At 36.1% G+C, this 23,728-nt stretch overlaps 2 protein-coding genes across 2 annotated transcripts; both read right to left on the minus strand.

Annotated features, from left to right (window-relative positions):
- Window positions 1-220: 220 nt before the first annotated feature.
- TRIADDRAFT_60596 (uncharacterized protein) lies at window positions 221-9,343 on the minus strand (the record flags this gene model as incomplete). Its single annotated transcript, XM_002116590.1, has 8 exons — window positions 221-790; window positions 1,077-1,843; window positions 2,224-2,325; window positions 2,585-2,682; window positions 3,671-3,758; window positions 4,598-4,831; window positions 5,576-5,745; window positions 8,634-9,343. The coding sequence occupies 8 exons, from the start codon at window positions 9,341-9,343 to the stop codon at window positions 221-223; spliced, it is 2,739 nt and encodes a 912-aa protein (XP_002116626.1).
- Window positions 9,344-19,383: 10,040 nt separating this feature from the next.
- On the minus strand, window positions 19,384-21,534 carry TRIADDRAFT_60597 (uncharacterized protein; the record flags this gene model as incomplete). Its single annotated transcript, XM_002116591.1, has 1 exon — window positions 19,384-21,534. The coding sequence occupies one exon, from the start codon at window positions 21,532-21,534 to the stop codon at window positions 19,384-19,386; it is 2,151 nt and encodes a 716-aa protein (XP_002116627.1).
- Between the last annotated feature and the right edge of the window lie 2,194 nt (window positions 21,535-23,728).

Genomic DNA, 23,728 nt, shown 5'->3' on the forward strand with positions numbered 1-23,728 from the left:
TACTTTTCCACCCTATGCCGTTATAACAATTATCATCATCATCGAGTTAAGAAACAGTCAGTGTTCAAATTTTTTGGCTTTTAAATTGAATTAGAATATCCTCTTTTTCCAAATTCAACATTAATACATCTGAACAATTACAGGGGACTTATGTAGCGGCTTTCAGACAGGATTATAATAAGCTGACTCCATTCTAATTTTTCCATCTACCGACCATAGTCTATCTTTTGGTTAACTTTAACACTAACGGATGCTTACTTTCGTCCTGGCTTTTAACTTTTTCATTTTTATTGCTCCAAGCAATCGACCAATTGGTGTTACCGTTATCTTGCACATTGATAGCATCATCATGTTCAACATATCCACTTTTAGCGCTATCATCTTCTGCCCATGTTATCGGCTCAGGCTCCAGTAATGCTTGTAATTCTTCTCCTTTGCATAGCGGAAATTGCCTCTTTATCCATGGTGATGTTAATGCGGATGGTGTATCCCACATATCAGTCCTTCCAGTCGGTGTCGACACTGATGTCGAGCTATTACTACGACTTGATCTACGACTGGAGATTGCTTTACTTTCATCCATGACAAAATTTTTTAATGATGCATCATGGTCAATAAAAATATTGCTAATATTATGAATAGGCGTTGATGGAGTGATTTCTGTCGAGCTACCATTTTGGCTATGTGTTCTACTCTTTTTCTTGATATAGGAGGTATAAAATTTCATTCTTTCTTCAAGTTCATACTTTGCGTGTCGCTTGATAAAAATAGTATCCGACAAATCTTCACACTAATTATACGTCGGAAAAGAATAATGAAAAAAATTAGCAATAACCAACATGACTTTAAACAGTAAGAAAGATACGTTTGTTCTTTCATGTTTTGAAATTGTAATATCATTTATTGCGGAAAAGTATGTTTATATATATCTATTTTAATGGCTATTGAATTGAACAATTTTTTTACTGCTTTCATCCACTTGTGTCACTGACTGTTTTACACTTACTACAATAACGCTATGCTTACTACCTCAACAATAAAACAAGATATATATATATATATAACAATCTCGATACCTCATTCATGTTGTCAACAGGATTGGTGGTGGTGGTAGTGGAGGCGGTAGTAGTAGTAGTATTATTATTTTGCTTGACGTTATCGCTTGTACCATTATTGACATTACTTGTTGGCTGTACATGAGGTACAGATGGGTCCATTTTACTCTCATCTACCTTCAACTGTACGCTATCTACAGTTGTAGTAGTAGTATTGGTACAATTGGTGTTATTTTTATTCTTTTTCTTACTTTCACCTAATGACACCGATACAGAATGGCTTGAATGACTACCATCAAAACGACTATTTCCCTTCAATTCCTCGTTACTATGATGCGTAGGTGATACTGCATTGACATGATGTTCAATATTGTTGGCTGTATTATGACACGAATTGGTTCCATTGACATTACTCGTATTACTTGTATTATTCTCCATAGCGTTATCATCATTATCATCATCGTTGTTCGATGTTAACGTTGGCTGATCACCATCAAATTTGGGTTTTTTAATTAATCTCCAACTCGGTGTTAAAATCTCTTTATATTGAGGCTTTTCAACACGCGTTGCCGATGCAATTGAATAAGGTATAACAATATTATTGATATCGAAAGCAGTAGAACTGCCTCTCTTTCTTTTCGACGATACCGATTGAACACTTGTAATATTATTTCGTAAGACTGAAGCTGGTAATGAAGCAGATAATCTAGTCGGTGTTTCAATAGGATGTCGTTGACTAGGTGTACTTTTATTTCTATTTAAATTTGAAGTAACGGTAGGAATTTGTTCTATAAAAAAAAGAGATTGAAAAAAAAAAAAAGAAGAAAAATTATTATACAATAACCATGAAGATAAATATGGTATTAACCAAAAATGATATCGTTCAACTGCATCCATTGATTTCAACTTGTCTATCGAGATAAATTCTAACTGAGTGTAGTAGGCAATTTACTTTCCTTTTACTACTTTATATTACAATTTAAAAACTAAAAGTTATTGTTGTAAAATAGCATAACTGATAAATAATACTTGATGTTTACATTAGTATTATCTCCATAGCGTTTTACTACGTTTTCATTGTTCATTTATAAGTGATGAATACTTTACTTTTTATTTATTTTTTTTTTTCTTCTCCTTTATTTTATCTCATTTCATGAATTTTACTTACCTTGGCTCGATTTACGTTTCTTGCAATCACTTTGTGATAATTTTGTCGTGTTATTGTCACTTTTACGATTTTTGGGTGTTGCTGAATTCGATTGGCTTTCTACTTATTCATATAATAGAATGCAAGGATATTAATCACTTTAAACAAACGTATAACATTTCTAGACTAGTGATAGATGAAAAATTGGACTCGGACATATCTCTATCTGCATAAATTAACTTATAACAAGCTAAGCTATATAAGGGGTAATGTAGAATTGTCGTTGAATTAAAATATCTACCGTAGAAAGTATACACGTATTGTCTGCACTCTTTCTCACCTATTGAATTATACAATACAGTCCAATAACAATCATACTTACTATATGATTTCATCATCGCGGAACTAGCGCTCTTGGATAATGTTGGCTTTTTCCGAACTTTCTTTATCGCTGGAACTTTGGTATCTGACTTGGATAATCTATCATTTTCAAGAAGGGCAAAGTTAAATTTAGGTTTGTATCGATATTTATCGCAATAATAAAAAATGTTGCTTATTTAAAGGGCCATTTCATATTGAAGCATGTTGTGTGATATATATATTGTATTTCATCTAATTACAGAAACTTTTGGCTTGTAGGATGGATTCTATATTGAAGCATGTTGTGTGATATATATATTGTATTTCATCTAATTACAGAAACTTTTGGCTTGTAGGATGGATTCTATATTGAAGCATGTTGTGTGATATATATATTGTATTTCATCTAATTACAGAAACTTTTGGCTTGTAGGATGGATTCTATATTGAAGCATGTTAGGTGATCTACAGTATATCGTATTTATAGTAATTATTTCAAATTTTACTTATTTTGATGTATTCTATATTGAAGCATCTTAAGTGATATATATATCGTATATACTAATGACCCAAATGTTACTTATTTTGATGTCTTGTATATCGAAGCATCTTGCGTGATAGATATCGTATTTAGACTAATTATTCCAAATGTTACTTATTTTGATGTATTCTATATTGAAACAGCTTACGTGATTGATATCGTATAGACTAATTATTGAAAATGTTACTTATTTTGATGTCTTGTATATTGAAGCATCTTCCGTGATCGATATATCTATCTATATATATAGATGGTATTGATACTAATGACTTAAAATTTGACTTGTTTTCTATTTCTTGAAGCATCTTGCGTGATAGAACGTCTTTACTGTAAAGTACGACCATTTTGGGGGGTTTATTTGAGGAATTGGGAGTATGGTGTGTGTTTACATTTTGTTTTAGCAGTAGGGAGGAGGGGTGCATTCATAATATTCAAAGTCCATCGATGATGTAATCGATCTGAGTCATGATATGATTGTTGTTGTCTAACAATTTTTTGTATTGCATTTTATTGTCAATCTAACTCATCATTAAAACTGTCTATTTGCATCGATTATCATCGACTTACCTCTTGCTCGATTCTACTGGATCATCATTTCTTTTTTCAAGAATTTGTTTTCGGAGTAAACTTTCAAAGTAGAAGGGTAATGGTATATCTATATTTTTTAAAGCATCAATAATCAATATGGATTACAACATGAGTGGAATAACAACTAGAATCAAACTGGTTCTATTATTCCGTTGTAGACTCCCAGTTTTAAAATAGTCTTGCAAGCTAACTACGGTAGGATAGGAATGGCAAGCATTTCTCAGGTATTGGGGTAAAACTGAATAATCATCTTCTGACAACGGTATCTAATTGCCTCTTATGAGATGTCATTTTGGTAGACGGTTTAGGATAAAAAAAACTACTACGGTAGATTTACTACAACGAAAGGAAAAATAGTAGCATGATATTTTGAAGGGGATGCTATTTTCATCCTTGTACTTCTTATCCTAACAGTAACTGGATCCAACTGTCTATCGTCTCTCTTGACATTCAATTCTCTACATTGCCAATTCTATTCGTCATTGAAAGGGTAAATCTATTTCTACTACCATCCACTTGGCTAATCCTACTTGTCCTTTACCATTGATTGACTGTATAAAATTGGAAAAATAGTCAATAGGGGTTGCCAATACAGTAGACTGACTACGCGGAATCAAAAATAGAAAAATGGAACTGTTGATCATCCTGCTAACTTCTGAATTTTCATTTTGGCATTCTTGATCGATCGATCGATCGATCAAGAATGCATGGAAAAAAAAAGCATGCCAGAATGAAAACAGGTTTGAAAATAAATCGCCTTAAAAGCCCTTTCCAATCTGCGTCGTATAACCAAGGTCGAAAGACTACAATCGTTATGGACCAACTTGATTTTACTACTGTGAGATGGGGTAGTTTGGTATTTTCAAAAATAGACATAGATTACAGTATATTTCATGAAATAGTTACCAGTAGAATAGGAAAGTGATGGATGATAGGCTGGATCAAGTTGTTCCAATCGTTGCTTTAACGGTGTTGTGACATCGATGTCGCCATTTCTTTGGGCTAAACCATTTTGATGGCATTGAAAACATGAGGCTAACGCAGTACATTTATTACAATTTTCTTGTACAGTATTCAATCGAATGACTTTGGGTTTTTGATGCAGACGGATAGGCCGAACTCGAGCACAAGATTCTTCTACTATAGGAGAAGAATAGGCAATCAAAAGGGAAAAAAAGAATGAACATAAGGAAAGAATTGACAACAACAACAACACAAAAAAAGAAATTTCATAATACGAAATAGTAAAACAAGCGGTGGGGGGGGAAAAACGATATTGAATGGAACAGAGACTATAAACATTCATTTTTTCAATCTTTGCTAAACGAATCCAACATGGCGTCCAATTTCAAGAGTAATCCAATATGGAATAAAATGAATTGACCAGTCCCATCTCTACGGTAAACTCTCTCTCTCTCTCTTGCTACACTATTACATCGGTCATAGGAATAAAAACCCCAAAATGCAATGGAGTTCAAGTTGATCCTACTGTATCGTGTACGTTAGTCGTTAGTAAGTAGATTGAAAAATAAAAAACTTGAATTGGACATGTCAAGGGAGAGAGAGAAAGAAGGGGACAAAAAAAAAACCTTTGTGGATTCCTAGACAAAATGCTATCAAAGCCATAGCCAAGGAGGAACAACATAAAACCATGCCGATCTCTCTCTCCATGTAGGCTTGACATTCAAGACTGAGTAGAATGGGGTATATGTTGGCATTTTGACATGAAACACTGGATGGATTAAATTGTGACTAGATTGAGCGTTAACATGAAACATTGGAGAGATTGGCTGCATTTGGACTCCATGGAATGAAATTGTCTGCAGTTGGACTGTATTAATAAGGTCCAAGATGGAATGCATTGCATCTTTTTTTCAAACTTACTTGGACAGTGGGCTTCCACTGGATGCCTGTCTTCTAGTTTTTCTAACATTTGTGTATAATGTTGGAGACGTTCTTCTAGTCTTAATTTTTGAAATTCAATCCATGTCCAACGCGATGCAATCGATCCTCGATGAAAATACCATTGCTTAACATCGGTTGGAAAACTAGTCCTACAAGATAGAAACGATAGCATGAAAAAGTGCAATATTGACATGGACGAGAGTAGTAAGGTTAGGGTTAGGGTAAAAATAAAATGTTTGTCAAATTAATTGAAGAGGTCTTTTAAGGCAAGAAAGTCATGGATCCAGTAGGTAAAAGAGAGTAAAAGAGAGTAGAAGGTTAGGGTTAGGGTAAAAATGAAATGTTTGTCAAATCAATTGAAGAGGTCTTTTAAGGCAAGAAAGTCATGGATCCAGTAGAGTAAAAGAGAGTAGAAGGTTAGGAGGAGAAAAATAAAACGTTTGTCAAATCAATTGAAGAGATCAAGACAAGAAAGTCAACGGTTAACATGGAGGAAAAATCATCTTGTGGATGCGTCGAGTAGATAAAAGGAAAAGCAAGACAATCCTATCCACATGGACGATAGCGTATCGCACTGTCTGTGCCACTATTGGAAATGATTTTTTCCTCCTGCATCGTTGGGAACTTGAAATGGAGAGACGATATGGAAAAGGGTAAAGTAGAAACACTCAAAATAACAACCACTACAACAATAATTGCATAACGAGAAAATGGTCTAGTTCATGGTGGCAAAACTCATCCAGTCGGTCCTATGGCAGTAATTGCATTTTCAAAATAGACTCCTACACCACAATATACGAGATCCTTTTGTAGACGACCGCAGGTACACAGTTGTCAGAACAAGTAGAAATGGGGAAAGAGGGAAATGGGATAAGCATCATCACTTTATCAATAAGGAATCGGTTGTCTATGACGATAGAAGAGGATGATTTCTTCTTGTAAAGGATTGGCTACAGCGTCGTAAAATAGGAATGGGGGGAGAAAAACAAAAAAACAAATATTTCTACAAAATGGGAAAAGGGTCAAGAAAGAACATTCCATTTCTTCCCTTTCTACACAACTGGCTAGCATATCCTAAGAGATGGAAAACTACCCTTCCACATAATTTTGAATAGCAAGCGATGCATGATTGATGATGATTTATTTTCAACAATAAGGTGGAAGAATCATCATCGGCCTGGCCAAAAATGCCTTGCGGTTGTTCCTCTCGTAAAGGATACAATGATGGATCATGGCGCAGGGAGAATAATCATCGTCGTTGTCAGAAAGGGAATGGATAATATACTGTGATGATGATGGGTAGACTGCTGTTATCCATGCAAGACAACGACGGCTATGAGAATGTTCAATTTCTTGCCATGTTGTGTTTTGGTTATCCTACAGGGGCTTGGTGATTGTAGACTACTGTATTGAATCCTTAAGATTGGATGCAAAATGCCATGATGGATCAAATGATTTCATTGCAGTTGGCGTGGAAAATCAATCATTTCTTTGCCATTCAAGTCAACGCTAGCTACTATGGCGTATCCATTGCCATGGCTAGCTTATGACGAAATGAATAGATGATGGGCAAAATAGAATAAGGAATCATGGAGACAAGAAAGAGAAAGGGAGAAAATGAAAATGTTTTGTTTTTGGGTCTTCTTTCAATCTTTTGATGCAATGTTGGCATGATTGTCCACTACCACTTTGAGTTATTGAGATAGCGAGTCCAAGTTCATGTTTTCCCCTGCAAAACAACTCTGTCTTATAATGCTGTCCAACTATTGGTATGGACAATATTTTCCATCCAATCGATCAACATAATGCATTTTTAGGGAAAGGACTGACGATGACGATTGGAGGCAAGCGCTCCAAGTCCAACTTTCAATATAGGCAAAAACATGGCGATAGGACATAAAAGGCAATGGATGGCCGTTTCCTTTTCAAGGCATTGGAATGATGATATCCATCATGGATTGATCAAAGTTGGTTTTTTCGACTAGTAGGCAGTTGAAATTGTAGTTGGTTTAATGGATTGGCCCAGTTGAAAAGTGATTAAGCAAGCGGTAGCGATCGATACCACAAGATGGATCGCTAGTTTGTCTTGTCATGATAAAGGCATCCGTGGATTTTCCAAGGTATCTCCATGGCATTGCAAGGATCGTTTCAAAGTACTGTCTTGCCTTGGAATGGATAGAAATGGTTTGTCAATATTGCTCTTTGAAGCAAGCAGTAGCTACGTAGCAATAGTTTGTCGATGGCCCGGTTGAAATAACAACAAGGAAGTTATCCTCCATCGACCCTGGTTGATCGTCTCCGTTATGATGATGATGATGATGGCACAAGTGGATTTTGCTAGTTATTGGAAGGTATCAACATGACATTGAATCCATCTTGTTCAAGTAAAGTCTTTCTCTTGTAATGGATGATCGGTATGGATTTTAAGGGGTTCAACAGTCTAGCAAGAGGAAGAGCAAGTCCATCGGTGATTGGAAGCATGAAGATCAATGCATAATGGCTAGTTAGCCAATATGGAACACGATGGATAATCGTTGTTGTTGTTGTTGTGGTCATGATGATTCAAGTGGATTTTGAAATGTCAAGAAAAAAAGGATTGCAATCATCTTTCAAAGTACTGAGGAATAGAGGAAATTGATGGCATTCTTTTTTTGGGGGGGGGGGCAAAGTCTGCCCTTGTGGACTAGGCAGTAGAAATGATTGATTCATGGCCGTTTGAAAAGAGAAGAAAGAAGAGCATGATGAATGGACGACGGAGAGTCTTGCTATGGACAATGGTTGTGATGGATAGCACAAATCATGTTGTTGCTTTTTCAAATAGAACCTATCGACTTGGCAAGGATAAAGACAGTGAACCTTGCCATTGGAGAAAGAAAAGTGGCATGCTCGCCTTTGGCTTGGCCGGTCGCAAAAAGGGGAAAAAAAGAAGAAAAAAAAAAAACCAACACAACAAAAAAAAAAACCCAGATCGCATGGAAAAAGAAAAAGACCCTTTGGCAAGGATAGTCAGAATGGAGGAAAAAAATAACCGACTTACCGTTGGGCTACTATAGCTGTATCGGCTGCATCTAATTCATCACAACTTTCACCACCAGAACTACTCTCGGTGACATCAGACCATTGCTCTTTCTCCATCATCGTCAATTGATCATCCAGTTGGCCAAGCCAATGGTGGACATGATTGTGTTGTAAATTAAGTTGAGCTTGATGCGATGGTGGTTTTACATCCAGTTGATTGAATTGTGGAGGCCATGTTGGTATGCGTTGACGCTTAAATTGACCAATAAACTGTTGTAGCGTGGTATGATGACGATGGAGGAATTGATTCCATGTTTCTTTCTCATGATGATGATTCATCATGGCTGTTAAAATAAGACGCGCTTGATAGCCATGTTGTTGCATGACTTGAGCCAATTCATCTTGGGCATGTTGCATCATTTGAGTGGATTGAATTTGTCGACAACGTTGGACTAATTGCACTCTTCGATCGTCTAATTTCTCTTGACGTTGGCGTAATGCCTGTTGATGATGTTGAATCCATTGTAAATGGGCATGGGAATCCATCCACTTGGCATCATCCTTGTCGACTACTGCAGCTGCTGCTGCTGCTGTGGTAGCCATGTTGTTCTTCTCGCCATCACACAGAAATCCTTGGTCATGGCGACCGCCATCGTGACTGTCACTTGCATCGCCGTCATGCCCGTCCATGGGCATTTTCTCGCCAACAGAAGTGGCTGGCATCACCATCTATGCCAAGCCACGATGATGAAAGAAAGGAGAGAACAAGTATGGGAAAAGAATCAATCCAAGACCTTAATTGCTGACTGAAAATCCAATTTCTTCTCGACCTTCTTGTCCAGTTTGTGCGCGCCTTCTTCTCCCTCTATCGCCTATCATGCAACACCCGAGTCAGTCAGTCAGTCAACTGGGCCAGGCGAACCCAACCGGACCCAAACGGGCCCAACAAAACAACGCTAGAAAGCACGTGATCGCCTTGAACGGGTGACGTTCAAGGCGGCCGTGACTGGAAAAAAATGGCGGCCGTCGTCCATTGGTCCGCCAACCGTACGGTACCATACCGTACCGTACCGTACTGGATCATCGGCTTCATCGTACAGCATGGACTGGCAAGCGCAAACTTGCTATCACAGTATTCTGCACTGTAGTGATTGTACTGTACACTGTAGCCACTGTCCACAGTACTGTATGGAAAAATGCGCTTGGACAAGTGTACAGTACAGTACGTACACTGTAGTGATTGTCCACAGTATGGAAAAATGCTCTTGAAAAAGTGTACTGTACACTGTAGTCACTGTCCACAGTGTACTGTACTGTACTGTATGGAAAAAACCGCTTGGACAAATGTACTATACACTGTAGTCAATGTCCACAGTACAGTACTGTATGGAAAAATGCTCTTGGAAAACTGTACTGTACACTGTAGTCACTGTCCACAGTATGGAAAAAACCGCTTGGACAAGTGTACACTGTAGTCACTGTCCACAGCATGGAAAAATGCTTAGTAGTGATTGTACTGTACACTGTAGTAACTGTGACCATCACTCCATCGTACTGTACACTGTACACTGTAGTCACTATCCACAGTATGGAAAAATGCTTTTTCCGCTTTTCATCCTACAGCATGGAAGCGCAAGCGCAAACTTCCCATCACTCTATTCCACATTGTAGTGACTGTCAACAGTATGGAAAATGCTTTTGCACAAGTGCCATAACTATTGCAAACTTGCCATCACTCTATTCTACACTGTAGTGACTGGCAACACGGTGGAAAAATGCTTTTGCACAAGTGTTTGGCGCTCGCATGTGGCCCAAATACAGCGTGATGCTCGGCTCCCAAAATCCAGTATCCACTGCTACAGTGGACAGCAAGTTCCACATAGTAAGTAACATACAGTAAGTACAGTACTGTGCACACAGTTCATCCTCTACAGTGTACAGTGCACAGTACTGCAAGGGACAGGACCCGCATGGTACTGTACTCTCCATTGTTGACATTGTCATTTCATCATCCGGTAAAATCATCGAGGTCAGAAAAAAAAGAAAAAAAAAAACGCTTCCTTTTTTTTTCTCGATCTCTGCCTAAAACCATCAAGGAATCTTCTACTATACAGTATAGAGTACAACAAAAGAAAACCCAAACGATGCATCATTCTACTGTACTCAGTAGTAGTAGTGCAGCAATCATGTTGATTGCATTCAGGGTTGTACAATGGAGTCAAAAGGCAACCCGAACCCGCTCAAACCCGATCCAACGGTTCCTTTTTGCAAACCCAAATGACGACAATCCCCTATACAAACACTGTATTACTACACCGATACTCCAGCCGAATCCCGCAAGTCGGGTTTCGGGTGGACTTTGCATTTTCCTGATTGCAATGCCACTACTGAGTAGTCCACATTTTGACAATGATCGAGAAAGAAATCAATCATTACCGCCCGCCGTACAAGTTCTCTTCTACCCTTCCTGCAGTACTGTGCTCATTTTCAACACTTTCTCTCGCCATCATCATTCACAGAACGGCTAGAGAACAACTTCAGTATGGTAAAGCTACAGTACAAGTGCCTATCACTCGACGTCCATGTTGACTACAGGATTGACTTGGTCTCTTTCCATTCGCCCAGTCCAACTTACGGTACACTGTACAGTACTTCGACATGGCTATGCTAGTCGGAGTCCTCCATGCTGTACTCATCTGGAAATAGATTCAGAAATGAACAGTCCCCCCCCCCCCCCAAAACCAAAAGAATCAAACCACATGATGAGTCTGAGGATCGCAGCACAGTGATGGAGAAGAAAGCGGAGCCATGTTGACGTTGCCGTACGTGTCCATAGTCACTGAGTCATCATACGGCAACGCAAACCAACCCTCCAACAAGTCGAGTTTGTATTGCTGTAACGGTTACATCATACTAAGAGCACACACGTGGAGCGTCACGACATCCTGACGTCCTGTTGTGGCTGCGCAAGAGGTCAAAAGGAAAGAAAGAAAAAATGGTGGCAAGCAGCAATGCCAACAAACAACAAATCTTTTCAAATTCAAGGGCTAATTGCTCAAGCAATGACTTCAACTTGTAGTCTACTTTGTTGAAATAGCTTTACAAAGGGGTTATTCCAAATGGATGATGAGAAGGTAATCTTAATGTACTATACTTCTGACACAGCTGGTATCCAACGTGTGCGACCACTTGCATCATGCTTTGCATTTGGACTGCGCCGCCAAAATGGCCACAAGGAAAACGATCGTATACAGTGTTTGTCGTCGTTTCCTCTGCAGTAAACGGTGTATCTCCTCCATTGCTGCATCACCATATCGACTCCGCTATTGGACTACCGGCCAAAATAAAATCATGTCTCTAACCAGTGACAATCAACACTGAATAGATTGTTCCACGCAGTGCATTACCAACGCATGGAAAATGAGCTCGGCAATACTACCCTGGACTATTTCATCCACAAATGCAAAATTACCGTACTGTCGTGACAGTATAAACTATATGCTTAACCATATATCAACAGAGACTACTCCACTCAAAATTCTCCCTCAAAAGCCGTAACGAAAAAGTTTATTAGCTACGGCTTTTGAGGGACAATCTGTAGTGGAGTAATCCCTGCCAGCATCAATAACTTTTTGCTGCAATACTACGGTAATGGCGCCACCATGGAATAGACTGGATCATGCGTGTATAGATAGCACTATACGCGCAGGCAATAGCTCAACGTTGCTTTGAATAGGACATGATAATCACAATCAGTCAACAATGTCACCAACTCAGGCTATCTCTCTAATAACTAATTATATACGTTAACATACATGAAATAGCCTCATAATCAACAACCCTCTCTAAAATCATGATAATCATAATCAATCACCAACTCAAACTATCTCTCTAATAGCTAATTCTATGCACTGACATTCATGAAATTGCCTCATAGTCAACAACATCACCAACTCAAGCTATCTATCTAATAACTAATTATATATGCTACATTAACATACGTGAAATTGCCTCATAATCAACAACCCTCTCTAAAATCATGATAATCATAATCAATCAACAACATCACCAACTAGCTATCTAATAACTAATTATAGACATTAACTTACATCAAATTGCCTCATAATCAACAACATCACCAACTCAAGCTATCTATCTAATAACTAATTATATATGCTACATTAACATACGTGAAATTGCCTCATAATCAACAACCCTCTCTAAAATATTCGATAATCATAATCAATCAACAACATCTCAAACTAGCTATCTAATAACTAATTATAGACATTAACTTACATCAAATTGCCTCATAATCAACAACATCACCAACTCAAGCTATCTATCTAATAACTAATTATATATGCTACATTAACATACGTGAAATTGCCTCATAATCAACAACCCTCTCTAAAATCATGATAATCATAATCAATCAACAACATCACCAACTAGCTATCTAATAACTAATTATAGACATTAACTTACATCAAATTGCCTCATAATCAACAACATCACCAACTCAAGCTATCTATCTAATAACTAATTATATATGCTACATTAACATACGTGAAATTGCCTCATAATCAGCAACCCTCTCTAAAATCATGATAATCATAATCAATCAACAACATCTCAAACTAGCTATCTAATAACCAATTATAGACATTAACTTACATCAAATTGCCTCATAATCAACAACATCACCAACTCAAGCTATCTATCTAATAACTAATTATATATGCTACATTAACATACGTGAAATTGCCTCATAATCAACAACCCTCTCTAAAATCATGATAATCATAATCAATCAACAACATCACCAACTCAAACTATCTTCTAATAACTAATTATAGACATTAACTTACATCAAATTGCCTCATAATCAACAACATCACCAACTCAAGCTATCTATCTAATAACTAATTATATGTGCTACATTAACATACGTGAAATTGCCTCATAATCAACAACCCTCTCTAAAATCATGATAATCATAATCAATCAACAACATCTCAAACTAGCTATCTAATAACTAATTATAGACATTAACTTACATCAAATTGCCTCATAATCAACAACCCTCTCCAAAATAATGATAATCATAAATAATCACCAACTCAAACTATCCGTCTAATAATGAATTATATTATATAGATGAAGATACATCAACTACACATACCGTACAAAATAGAAATCTTACCGCCTTGCCATCATATTCATATCCCTTCATCGGTCATCCTGATCTAATAAACACATGAAACGCATTGTCAATTTCAATTGAAAAAAACATCTAATCAATATTACCATATACAATTCATCTCCGTAGGTCATAGTTCTGAAGGATCACTTAGCTGACCATAATTAGCGCAGTAGGAGATATTTTCAACATAAAATTCAATCAGTAGTGGAAGATAAAATCCAACACAGCAAAAGCCATTTACTAAAATCATGAGTACACAGTCTATCTATATTTTCAAAGTCAGTTGCACCTAACCTCGACAGTATACGAGTAGATCAATCGGAGAAGTCATTACAAGCGCAATATTAGACGTCGAAAGACATTGACTAACTATATCTAATACGGTATATTTGATTTAAAAATTAGTTATGGCTAACTTTTATAGTACTGTCTAGATTAGTCTGACAGAAGTTATTACAAGCGAAATATTATGCATTACTTACTCAACTTCAATACAAATGCAACACATCAAATCATATCGACTAAATAATAGACGCGTACACATATGGATTCAAAAATCAAAAATAATAATATACAGTATATTGGGGTATACGCGTCGATATACTGGACTACTAAAACGAGAACGATGGGCTGATTTTTTCCCCCAAAAATGATAAGCGTCCATCTATTATTTTGTAGTGACCCTCTTTTACTTTTAGTAGTTCCTGATACAGCAGTCTATCAACGATATGTTTTGTTATAGCGCATTGCGTGCAAAACTATCACCGGATCTCTATAAAATTAACCACATTAAACGCGTATATCAATCTACTTAGCACATCTCCCATTTGAACCTGTAATTTCCTCAACAATAAGTATCACAGCAAATTATATATACTTCAATCACTAGATAGCGTAGTAAAATTGAGCCTTAATCTTTTAAAATGGGACATAATAGCCTTGTAATCATAGTGAGGTATACTTTTACTTTAATAACGTACGAAAAAAATACCATTGCCAAACTTCATTCCACATAGTCTCCCAACGCTTAAAAATATACTACTACTGTACATGATTCAATTGGTAGTGGACACATTAACCCATGACATTGATGACGAGAATACAATATGGAGACACTACTCTACATATAGGAAAGGCAAGAAAAAACCAATAAACTTACCTCCTTTTCTAATCAATATTTACAACAGTATCGAATCAATGCAAGAATAGTACTTCAAAACAGCTGAAAAAATTTTAGGCTATGCACACAGCATATTGTAATGATGTCAAAAGGGCTTCCAAAAATACAAAATGATATCCGTAGTCTTGGTCATCATACCTTAATTTCGTGAAACCCTTTGGCGATGGTTCTGGTAGGGAATGATTCGTTGCTTTCAATAAATGGCGCAATTTACGACCGTTCAAACAGTCTTGATATTTATTCATTTCCGTTATGGAGCGATTACGCAGTATTCTGCAAGCATCCAGTCCCCTATACCCTATACAAGTACATGCGTTCGTATGCCCATTGGACCTATTTGCAATGAGTCATAGTAACGCTAGCGATAAATTCTTGCCAGATATGAGCAAAATAGTTCAAATAAAGAAGCGTAATAAGGCAGTGATTGCTATGCTAAGTATTACACTGGTTAATAGATCTAATAATGGTATTATTCTCAAGCTACCATACCAACTTCCAATAGCTACAATTGCTGGAAGGCTGCGCAAAATAATATACCATTTTCCTGTAGTAGAGTAATATCAAAATAATGCTAGGCAGAAAGAGAGTTATCGAACCTTATTTCTAGCATTCATAAGCACGATAATCATGGGCTATAAAACATATTGCACCGTTTTAACTCTATCTTAAAAATTCCTACCTACAATCCAGTACTCTCCAATAACGTTAAAAGTAAATTGCTCGTCTGTCCTACATTACATATTTAGCCATTCGACAAACGTAAGATAAAAGTAACATGCCAATTAACATCTTACAGTGAGTACCTAGAAGACAGCAGGTTAATTAAGGTTAAATAAATTTTCACGGTATATATGCCTTGTCAATCACTAGAGCGAATGCCACAAAAGACTGGAATATCAATCCACTACCCATAATACGAATCAATAAACAGTACAGTAAAATTAGAAACAAGTCAAAGTGGACAATAACGAAAGTACTGTACGAGAATGCACGTAGCCGGCGAAAGTGGGCCATATACTGTAGTTTGTGTCCCAAAAATAGTCATGGAAGGGGATATTCCAAGCGATTTTTCCTGAATTAAGAACTACAACAGTGCATACCCGTATATCGTAACTTTTTGTACTATTTACTGCACATCATCTGATGTTTAACGGTAAAACGAAATTTTCATAGAGGCCATCAGAACTTTACGGAAAAACGACCAAGGTATAACCTATAAAAATAATTTACAGAATATCAAACCCTAACATCTGGAAGGGATTTCAATCGAGCTTATTACCCTCTTTACTATACACCATCCCATGTTGAGCGGAGTTTGTTGTATGATATATCCATACGTATCAAAGGAGAGTTACAAAGGCAAACACTTTACGCGAAATTTGCCGTTGAAACATGGGATCTACGTGTAGATGCATACATAAGTTATTACACTCTTGAGTACACATCCAAAATTATTTTATGAACGGTAAGACAACATTTGAGGGAATCATTCAATACACATTGGTATCATTATACCATCCGACTTTTACGCTAAAATAGCATTAAGCAATAAATTTCCTTAATGGGACCTAGATAGAAGTACTACATTTTTATTCATTTTCGAGAATGACTAAACACACGTTGGCGTAAATAAACCATCCGACTTTTGCGTTAAAATAGTATTTTAAGCAATAAATTTCCTTAATGGGACCTAGATAGTAGCATAACTTTTTTATTCATTTTTGTGAATGACTCAGCACACGTTGGCGTAAATAAACCATCCAACTTTCGCCTTAAAATAGCATTAAGCAATAAATTGTCCTTAATTTAATGGAACATTTGAGGGAATGATTCAATACACATTGGTATCATTATACCATCCAAATTTTACGATAAAATAGCATTAAGCAATAACTTTTCTTAATGGGACCTAGATAGGAGTTTAATGAACGGTAAAATAACATTTGAGGGAATCATTCAATATACATTGGTATCAATATACCATCCGACTTTTACGCTAAAATAGCATTAAGCAATAAATTTCCTTAATGGGACCTAGATAGAAGTACTACATTTTTATTCATTTTCGAGAATGATTCAACACACGTTGGCGTAAATAAACCATCCGACTTTCGCGTTAAAATAGCATTAAGCAATAAATTTCCTTAATAGGACCTAGAGAGGAGCACAACTTTTTTATTCATTTTGTGAATAATTCAACACCCATTGACGTACATAAACCATCCAACTTTCGCCTTAAAATAGCATTAAGCAATAAATTTTCCTTAATTTAATGAAACCTAGAAATGAATACAACTTCTATACATTTTTTGGTATCGTATATATCAAAAGATGTTCATTTTCGTGAACGACTCAACACACATTGGTGTAAAGAAACCATCCGATTTGTATCATAGAATGATGTGCATGCAAATAATCAAAGTATATGAATAATAGCGCTCAGCGAAATATCAAAATTGAACAGCGGATGATTTATTGATACCAATGTGTATTGAATTATTTACGAGAATATGGTTTTACCGCTAAACATCTGTTAACGTGTACCGAAAAGAGTATAAAAAATTGTGCTTGTATCTATGCGTAGATCCAATGAAGGAAATTTACGCAAAATATTTGCCTCAATAACTCTCTGTCATCCACATACATATTCCTTACAATAGATTTCACGGTTTATCTACTTTACGTTATGGCAATATTACATTACGTGCATGTAGGCTTAGAAATAGTATTACACCCCATCTGGTAAAAACATTCCAGCTCATAATCCTTTTCTTAAATTTACACTTCATTAATATTTCATTAATGCTAGTAAGCTGCCTCCAAAGATAAGTTAATATTCATATTTACTTGGCAGAGATTGGCAATCTTAATTTTTTACACGTTATAGGACTGATCCTAATTGCGATATTTCAATCAATGCCACATATGTCATTTCTCCTTTTCTCCCCACTCTTCCCAAAAACACAGTCGTCAATGAAATTCCAACTTGCTATGCCCTGTCTTCAACGGGTACGCACTTGTCAATGTATTGAGTATTTACTACACAACGTGCAAACAATCATTTAGACTTTACGGACTCTGTCATCTTTAGACAAGTGTTTTAACCATTAATTTCATGATAAGAACATATGGATATCAACGAATTATCGCCATATTTATTTTAAGGTTAAATAAAGTCTAAATTATCGAACTCAGGCGACATTTGATCGTGGATCGTTAATATACCAATAGACCATAATAACAGTAATTTAATTAGCACATCGTTGTAAATGGATTACTTTATTACTTTCCTTTGCATATTATTTAATACAACTGTCTTTACGCCGCTATCATTCGATACACATTGGTGCTAATGAAATTCCAACTTGCTATGCCTTGTCTTCTTCAACGGGTACGCACTTGTCAATGTATTGAGTATTTACTACACAACCTGCAAACAATTATTTTGTCTTAGAGAAGTATTTTAATGATTATAAAGTAGTTTTATACATTAAATCATCCAACTCAGGCGATATTTGATCGTGGTTCGTTAATATACCAATAGACCATAATAACAGTAATTTAATTAGCACATCGTTGTAAATGGATTACTTTATTACTTTCCTTTGCATATTATTTAATAAAACTGTCTTTACGCCGCTATCATTCGATACACATTGGTGCTAATGAAATTCCAACTTGCTATGCCTTGTCTTCTTCAACGGGTACGCACTTGTCAATGTATTGAGTATTTACTACACAACCTGCAAACAATTATTTTGTCTTAGAGAAGTATTTTAATGATTATAAAGTAGTTTTATACATTAAATCATCCAACTCAGGCGATATTTGATCGTGGTTCGTTAATATACCAATAGACCATGATAACAACAATTTAATTAGCACATCGTTGTAAATGGATTACTTTTATTACTTTACTTTGCAGATTATTTAAATAATTAAATACAATAGTCTTCATGCCGCTACACGTACAAACTGACGGTAAATGGATTACATTTCTATAATAAAATAAAAATTGTACTGATTGTAGATCAATAGTTCAATATTAAAAAAAAAAATGAACAAACATGAAGAGAAACAAGAGCTGTAGACATATTTCAAGTGATACAATCAGTTGACATAATAAAGAGCAGGATCATTAAAAATGATTCATTGGCTATACATGGATGTACACGATTGATAATAGGGTGCTTGGTAAGATGGAGAGTATCATTATTTTACAGCAACGATTGCTGTACATTCTAATCCAGCAAAATTAAAATACTTTTACTTTATCTTTAACTCATCGCCAGTATCTATTTTATTAGTTACTTTTGAAAATAAAATTGTTACACCTGTATCAAATTGGATGAAGGTAGTAAGCAAGCAAGCGCCCATCTCCAATCATACTCGTAAGCGCTCTTCACTATTTTGATCTTCATCCTTGGCCGATTGGCAAGTAGTAAATAATTTCTTGTTCAGAAAATATCCAAAACCGACAGACGTCAGAAACAGTAAAGCGAAAAAGAAAGGCTCATTATATAGCATGTAGTAAATAAGGAGGGTAGTAGCAAGGAATGCTAACATGGCTGCCAAAAGAGCTCTACCTAAATACCGCAATAGCTTACGTAAAATGACACTAATAAAACTAGCTCCAATTCGAACTGGAGGTATACAATGTCCGTCCCAATTGCAAATTCCACTACCATTTCCACAGTTGCTTCCTTCTGGCTTGTACATTCCAGGCAACTTATCATATTCTGGATAGTCGGAAATACTTTGACAAGTCTTTGTGTTTTCATTCCAACAGCATAGATGGCAAGATTTCTCCTTCACTTGGCACTCGCATGCTTGACGACCATATTGTAAGCATAAAGATCCTGAACATTCTCCATTTTGGCACGTCTTTCTATTACCTTCACATAACGTTGAATCAGGCTTCGTTTTTGGTGGAGGGCAAACCGAACCGTGTGTCTTGCCATCACATAAACTGCTATGATAGCATTCTTCTTCATGGAGACAAGCAATTTCTTCCGATACATTATAAAACATGCATGAATCTGGATTACAACAAGGACCTTGGCTTGGACTACATTGACTCGACGTTATCAGTTTGCAAGTTTCTGCATCACAACAACTGTCTGAACAATCTTCTTTTGCGCCGCAATCGCATTCTTCACCAGGTTGAATTCTACCATTGCCACATTGATTGGAGGCAACATTTACATCAAGTAACTGTTTCCTGGAACATGTATTCAATCGATCACGTAGAGTAGTGAGAATAGATTGCTTATCGCATGGATTAGTTTGAGCTAAAATAGCTTTAGTCGTGCTTTTATCTAAGCATTCTCTATCTTCGTGCCATAGACCAGTGGCAATAGCTAATTCTTGAATAAATTCATTCTCTATCATGGCTTGAGGCAGAGTAGAATTGAGACTTTTTCGACTGATAATCATTACATTTCCCGATATCATTTCTTGAACAGTAGGATGCTGCTGGTAAGGTGAACATAGACCAAAGTTTTTTGTTCCATGAGTCCAACTGATACTGTTTTCGTGGTTAGTGAATTCACGATTAGTAAGTACAATAACTAAGCAGTAATCGTTGTAATTTAGCCGAGAACGTTGCAGTAAATATTCCATAGGATCTGAGCTATCTTCCTGCCCCGCCTCATTGACGTACCAATCTGGCTCTTCAATTTGAACGCTATCCAGTTGAAATTCTATTTCGTCCCTAATGTAATGGTCATCATCCACAGACAAGGATTGGATCAATTTATTCCCTGCTAGAACAATATTCCATAAAGCTGCTTCAATGACTGGTTTGTTATTATGGTAGCTAACAGTAAAGCTAGCATCAGAAATGGCTAGCAGCTTGCAAATTTTTTTCTTAACTTGGAGAGGACCTGATTTCCAGTTGAGAGGAGAATCGTCTAGTCTATTAGGCGACACCTTTGATTGTATAAACATCTCATCACTGTCTTCTTCCAAAAGCGAAAGATCCTGATCTGTAGCAAGATATTTGTCAAGATTTTCAATACTTTCAGTCAGAATACCATACCTGGCAGTTCCACTACGATATTGATATGGAATCAAGTCTGCAAAACTATATATTAATGCATATCTTTCATCATCATGGTCACTAAACCAAGAATCAACATAATAAATCTTTGTAAATTTTCCACGTCCTATTGCGATTTTTCCGTAAAATTCTCCATGGCTTGTCACTATTCCATCGACGTATGATTGTGAATTATTAGTTACTTTTCCAACAACACTAATAGGCAAGATGGTACAATTTTGGCTGTTATTTCGATTCCATGAGACATTCTGTGAAGGTCTGATGGATAGGAGTATCGTTTTATTGGCCACAGAGAAGTTAAATTGGCCACGACATGAGGATCGATTATAGTCGAAATAAGCCTTGATAGGCGAGTGGAGTTGATAATTGGTAAGATGTCGCTTGATTTGGTCTTCACTTTTTGCTAGACTAATGGAAGCTAGCAATAGCAAAGTAGCAATCGTGGTTAGTAATTTAGAAACATTTGAATTCATTGTAAATTGTGGTTGTCTACTCTTTACTTTGGATAATTCTACTCGTTTCTATCTTCACTTACGAAATCATAAAAATTGTTCAATTTACTATGTGGATGTATATATAAACTTTTCAATTCTTTGCTCTGTTGAAGTAATTCCGTCAATATTGGGTTGTTGCTATTGCTATTTTAGTTGCGATGACGTCCAGAAATTTCGTTTCTACTGTAAAAAATAGAATCAGATGTTCTATATTTAATTCTAGACTGCTAGAAATGTACTTTACTAGTAGCCTACGGTTACGCAATAACACTTAATCATGGTAGGAAATGCCGTTTTTATTTAAACGCACTATATATAACTTTAGATTGTTGGAAATATCCTTTCCAGTAGCCTGTAGCTTTGAAATCATGTTTAAATCAAGATAGGAAATGCTAGTATTGACGAGAATGTTCTATATATGCATCTATGTATGCTAGATTACTAGAAATATGCTTCTAGTAGTCTGGATCTACCATATAGCAAATCATGATTATCGGAAATGGCAGTGTTTACCGGATATACTATATACGTACAACTTTAGATTACTTGTAGTCTACAGCGACGACGCAACATATGGCCATTATAAGAAACGACAATGCATGTTGGATGTTCTCGATATAACTCTAGATTGCTAGAAATGTCATTTCCTAGAGATCAGTGCATGCGATATAACATAAAAGAGAAATGATTAATGTTTGTTGAATGTACTTTATGTAACGGTGGATTGTTAGACATGCACTCTTCTCTTAGCCCGTATATGGGATACAACATACTGTATAATAATCTTGATAGGAAATGGCAGTATTGATTGAATATATCCTAGGTAGCACAGAATGTCATTTTAGTGTTCATTGAATGCACTCTAGAGAACTCTAGATTGTTGGAGATGCACTTTTCTAATAGTCTATACTCTCTCGACGACATACAGTGTAGCATCTAATCATTAGAAGAAATGGCAGCGTAAGTTTTACGTGTAATTTGAACATTTTTTTGTTTATTTGAGCGATAATTATTTCTTATTAGGCTATACTATTAATAGACTGAAGCGTACTAATTCTTTAGGATCATGCCATAGCAATTCTATAAATACTAGCATCGCCAAAAATAAGCACAAATATGGTATCGTTATTGACGAGCTCCATGAAGGGTGGACATAAATTCAGTCTCTCTATAAAGTTCGAAGGATGCGTTCAACAATATTAGCATAAATAAATTAAGCATAACCAGTGTCAATAATTGGAATGATGTGAGCAAACATTTCGTACGGCATAGAATGCGGGTTTAGTTAGTGATGTAAACTACCCACCGTTGTTGGAGGTATCCTATCTGAATGAAGGACACTAAACAGAGTCTATATTCAATTTCATGAACATTTTATCCTGCCTTGTTTATTGATATCTGTAAGACGTAGTAGCCCTATGAAAGTACGGATTAGGGAAAGTTGAGAGTTTCGACATATATTACATATGTCATACAACAAACTGAACGCTATATCTCATGGTAGATTACATATTCATAGACATGTTTAGACTTTATATTCTAACGAAAGTCGAAGGTGGTCGCATATGACATATGATCGCAAGTGCTAGGAATATCCAAGGTCTCGATAGTCTTCCAGTGCACTCTCACTCAATTTCTAGCACTGCTATCATGTTTTAGCCATTAATAGGCAATGCAATTTGTTGTAGGATATCAATTTAAAGTAGATGATGTATTATTAGTGTACTAAAGAAAGTTCTTTGACGATTCATGAGTCTACTACAGCCAATAAATTCATAGAAATTACTTTATAGGCTCGCTATAAGTAATTTAGAGTTTTATATTGGCTTTACGACTTGATTGTTGTTTATGCTGACTTTATGAGATGTGCAATTTTGTATCGGTTTTATAACATCATGAATTATCACTTTATATTGGAATGTTGTAGTTCTATGCAATTTTATAAGATAACATTTGTGGTTTAGAATGCAATTTTTTAAAATCTATTCATTACTTTGTGCTGATTATATTGCAGTTTATTTGAACGTGTAATGTACTAGTTCGATAAAATACATTATAATAAACGGATAGAACGAAAAGAACTAGACTCCACACACCTGCAGACTATAGACTAAAGGTATTTTACCAAGAATGAACTTTTTATGAGTGAAGATATTTGCTTAGTCTTACATAA

This window comes from Trichoplax adhaerens, genomic scaffold (assembly GCF_000150275.1).
Source record: "Trichoplax adhaerens TRIADscaffold_16 genomic scaffold, whole genome shotgun sequence".
Lineage (NCBI taxonomy): Eukaryota > Metazoa > Placozoa > Uniplacotomia > Trichoplacea > Trichoplacidae > Trichoplax > Trichoplax adhaerens.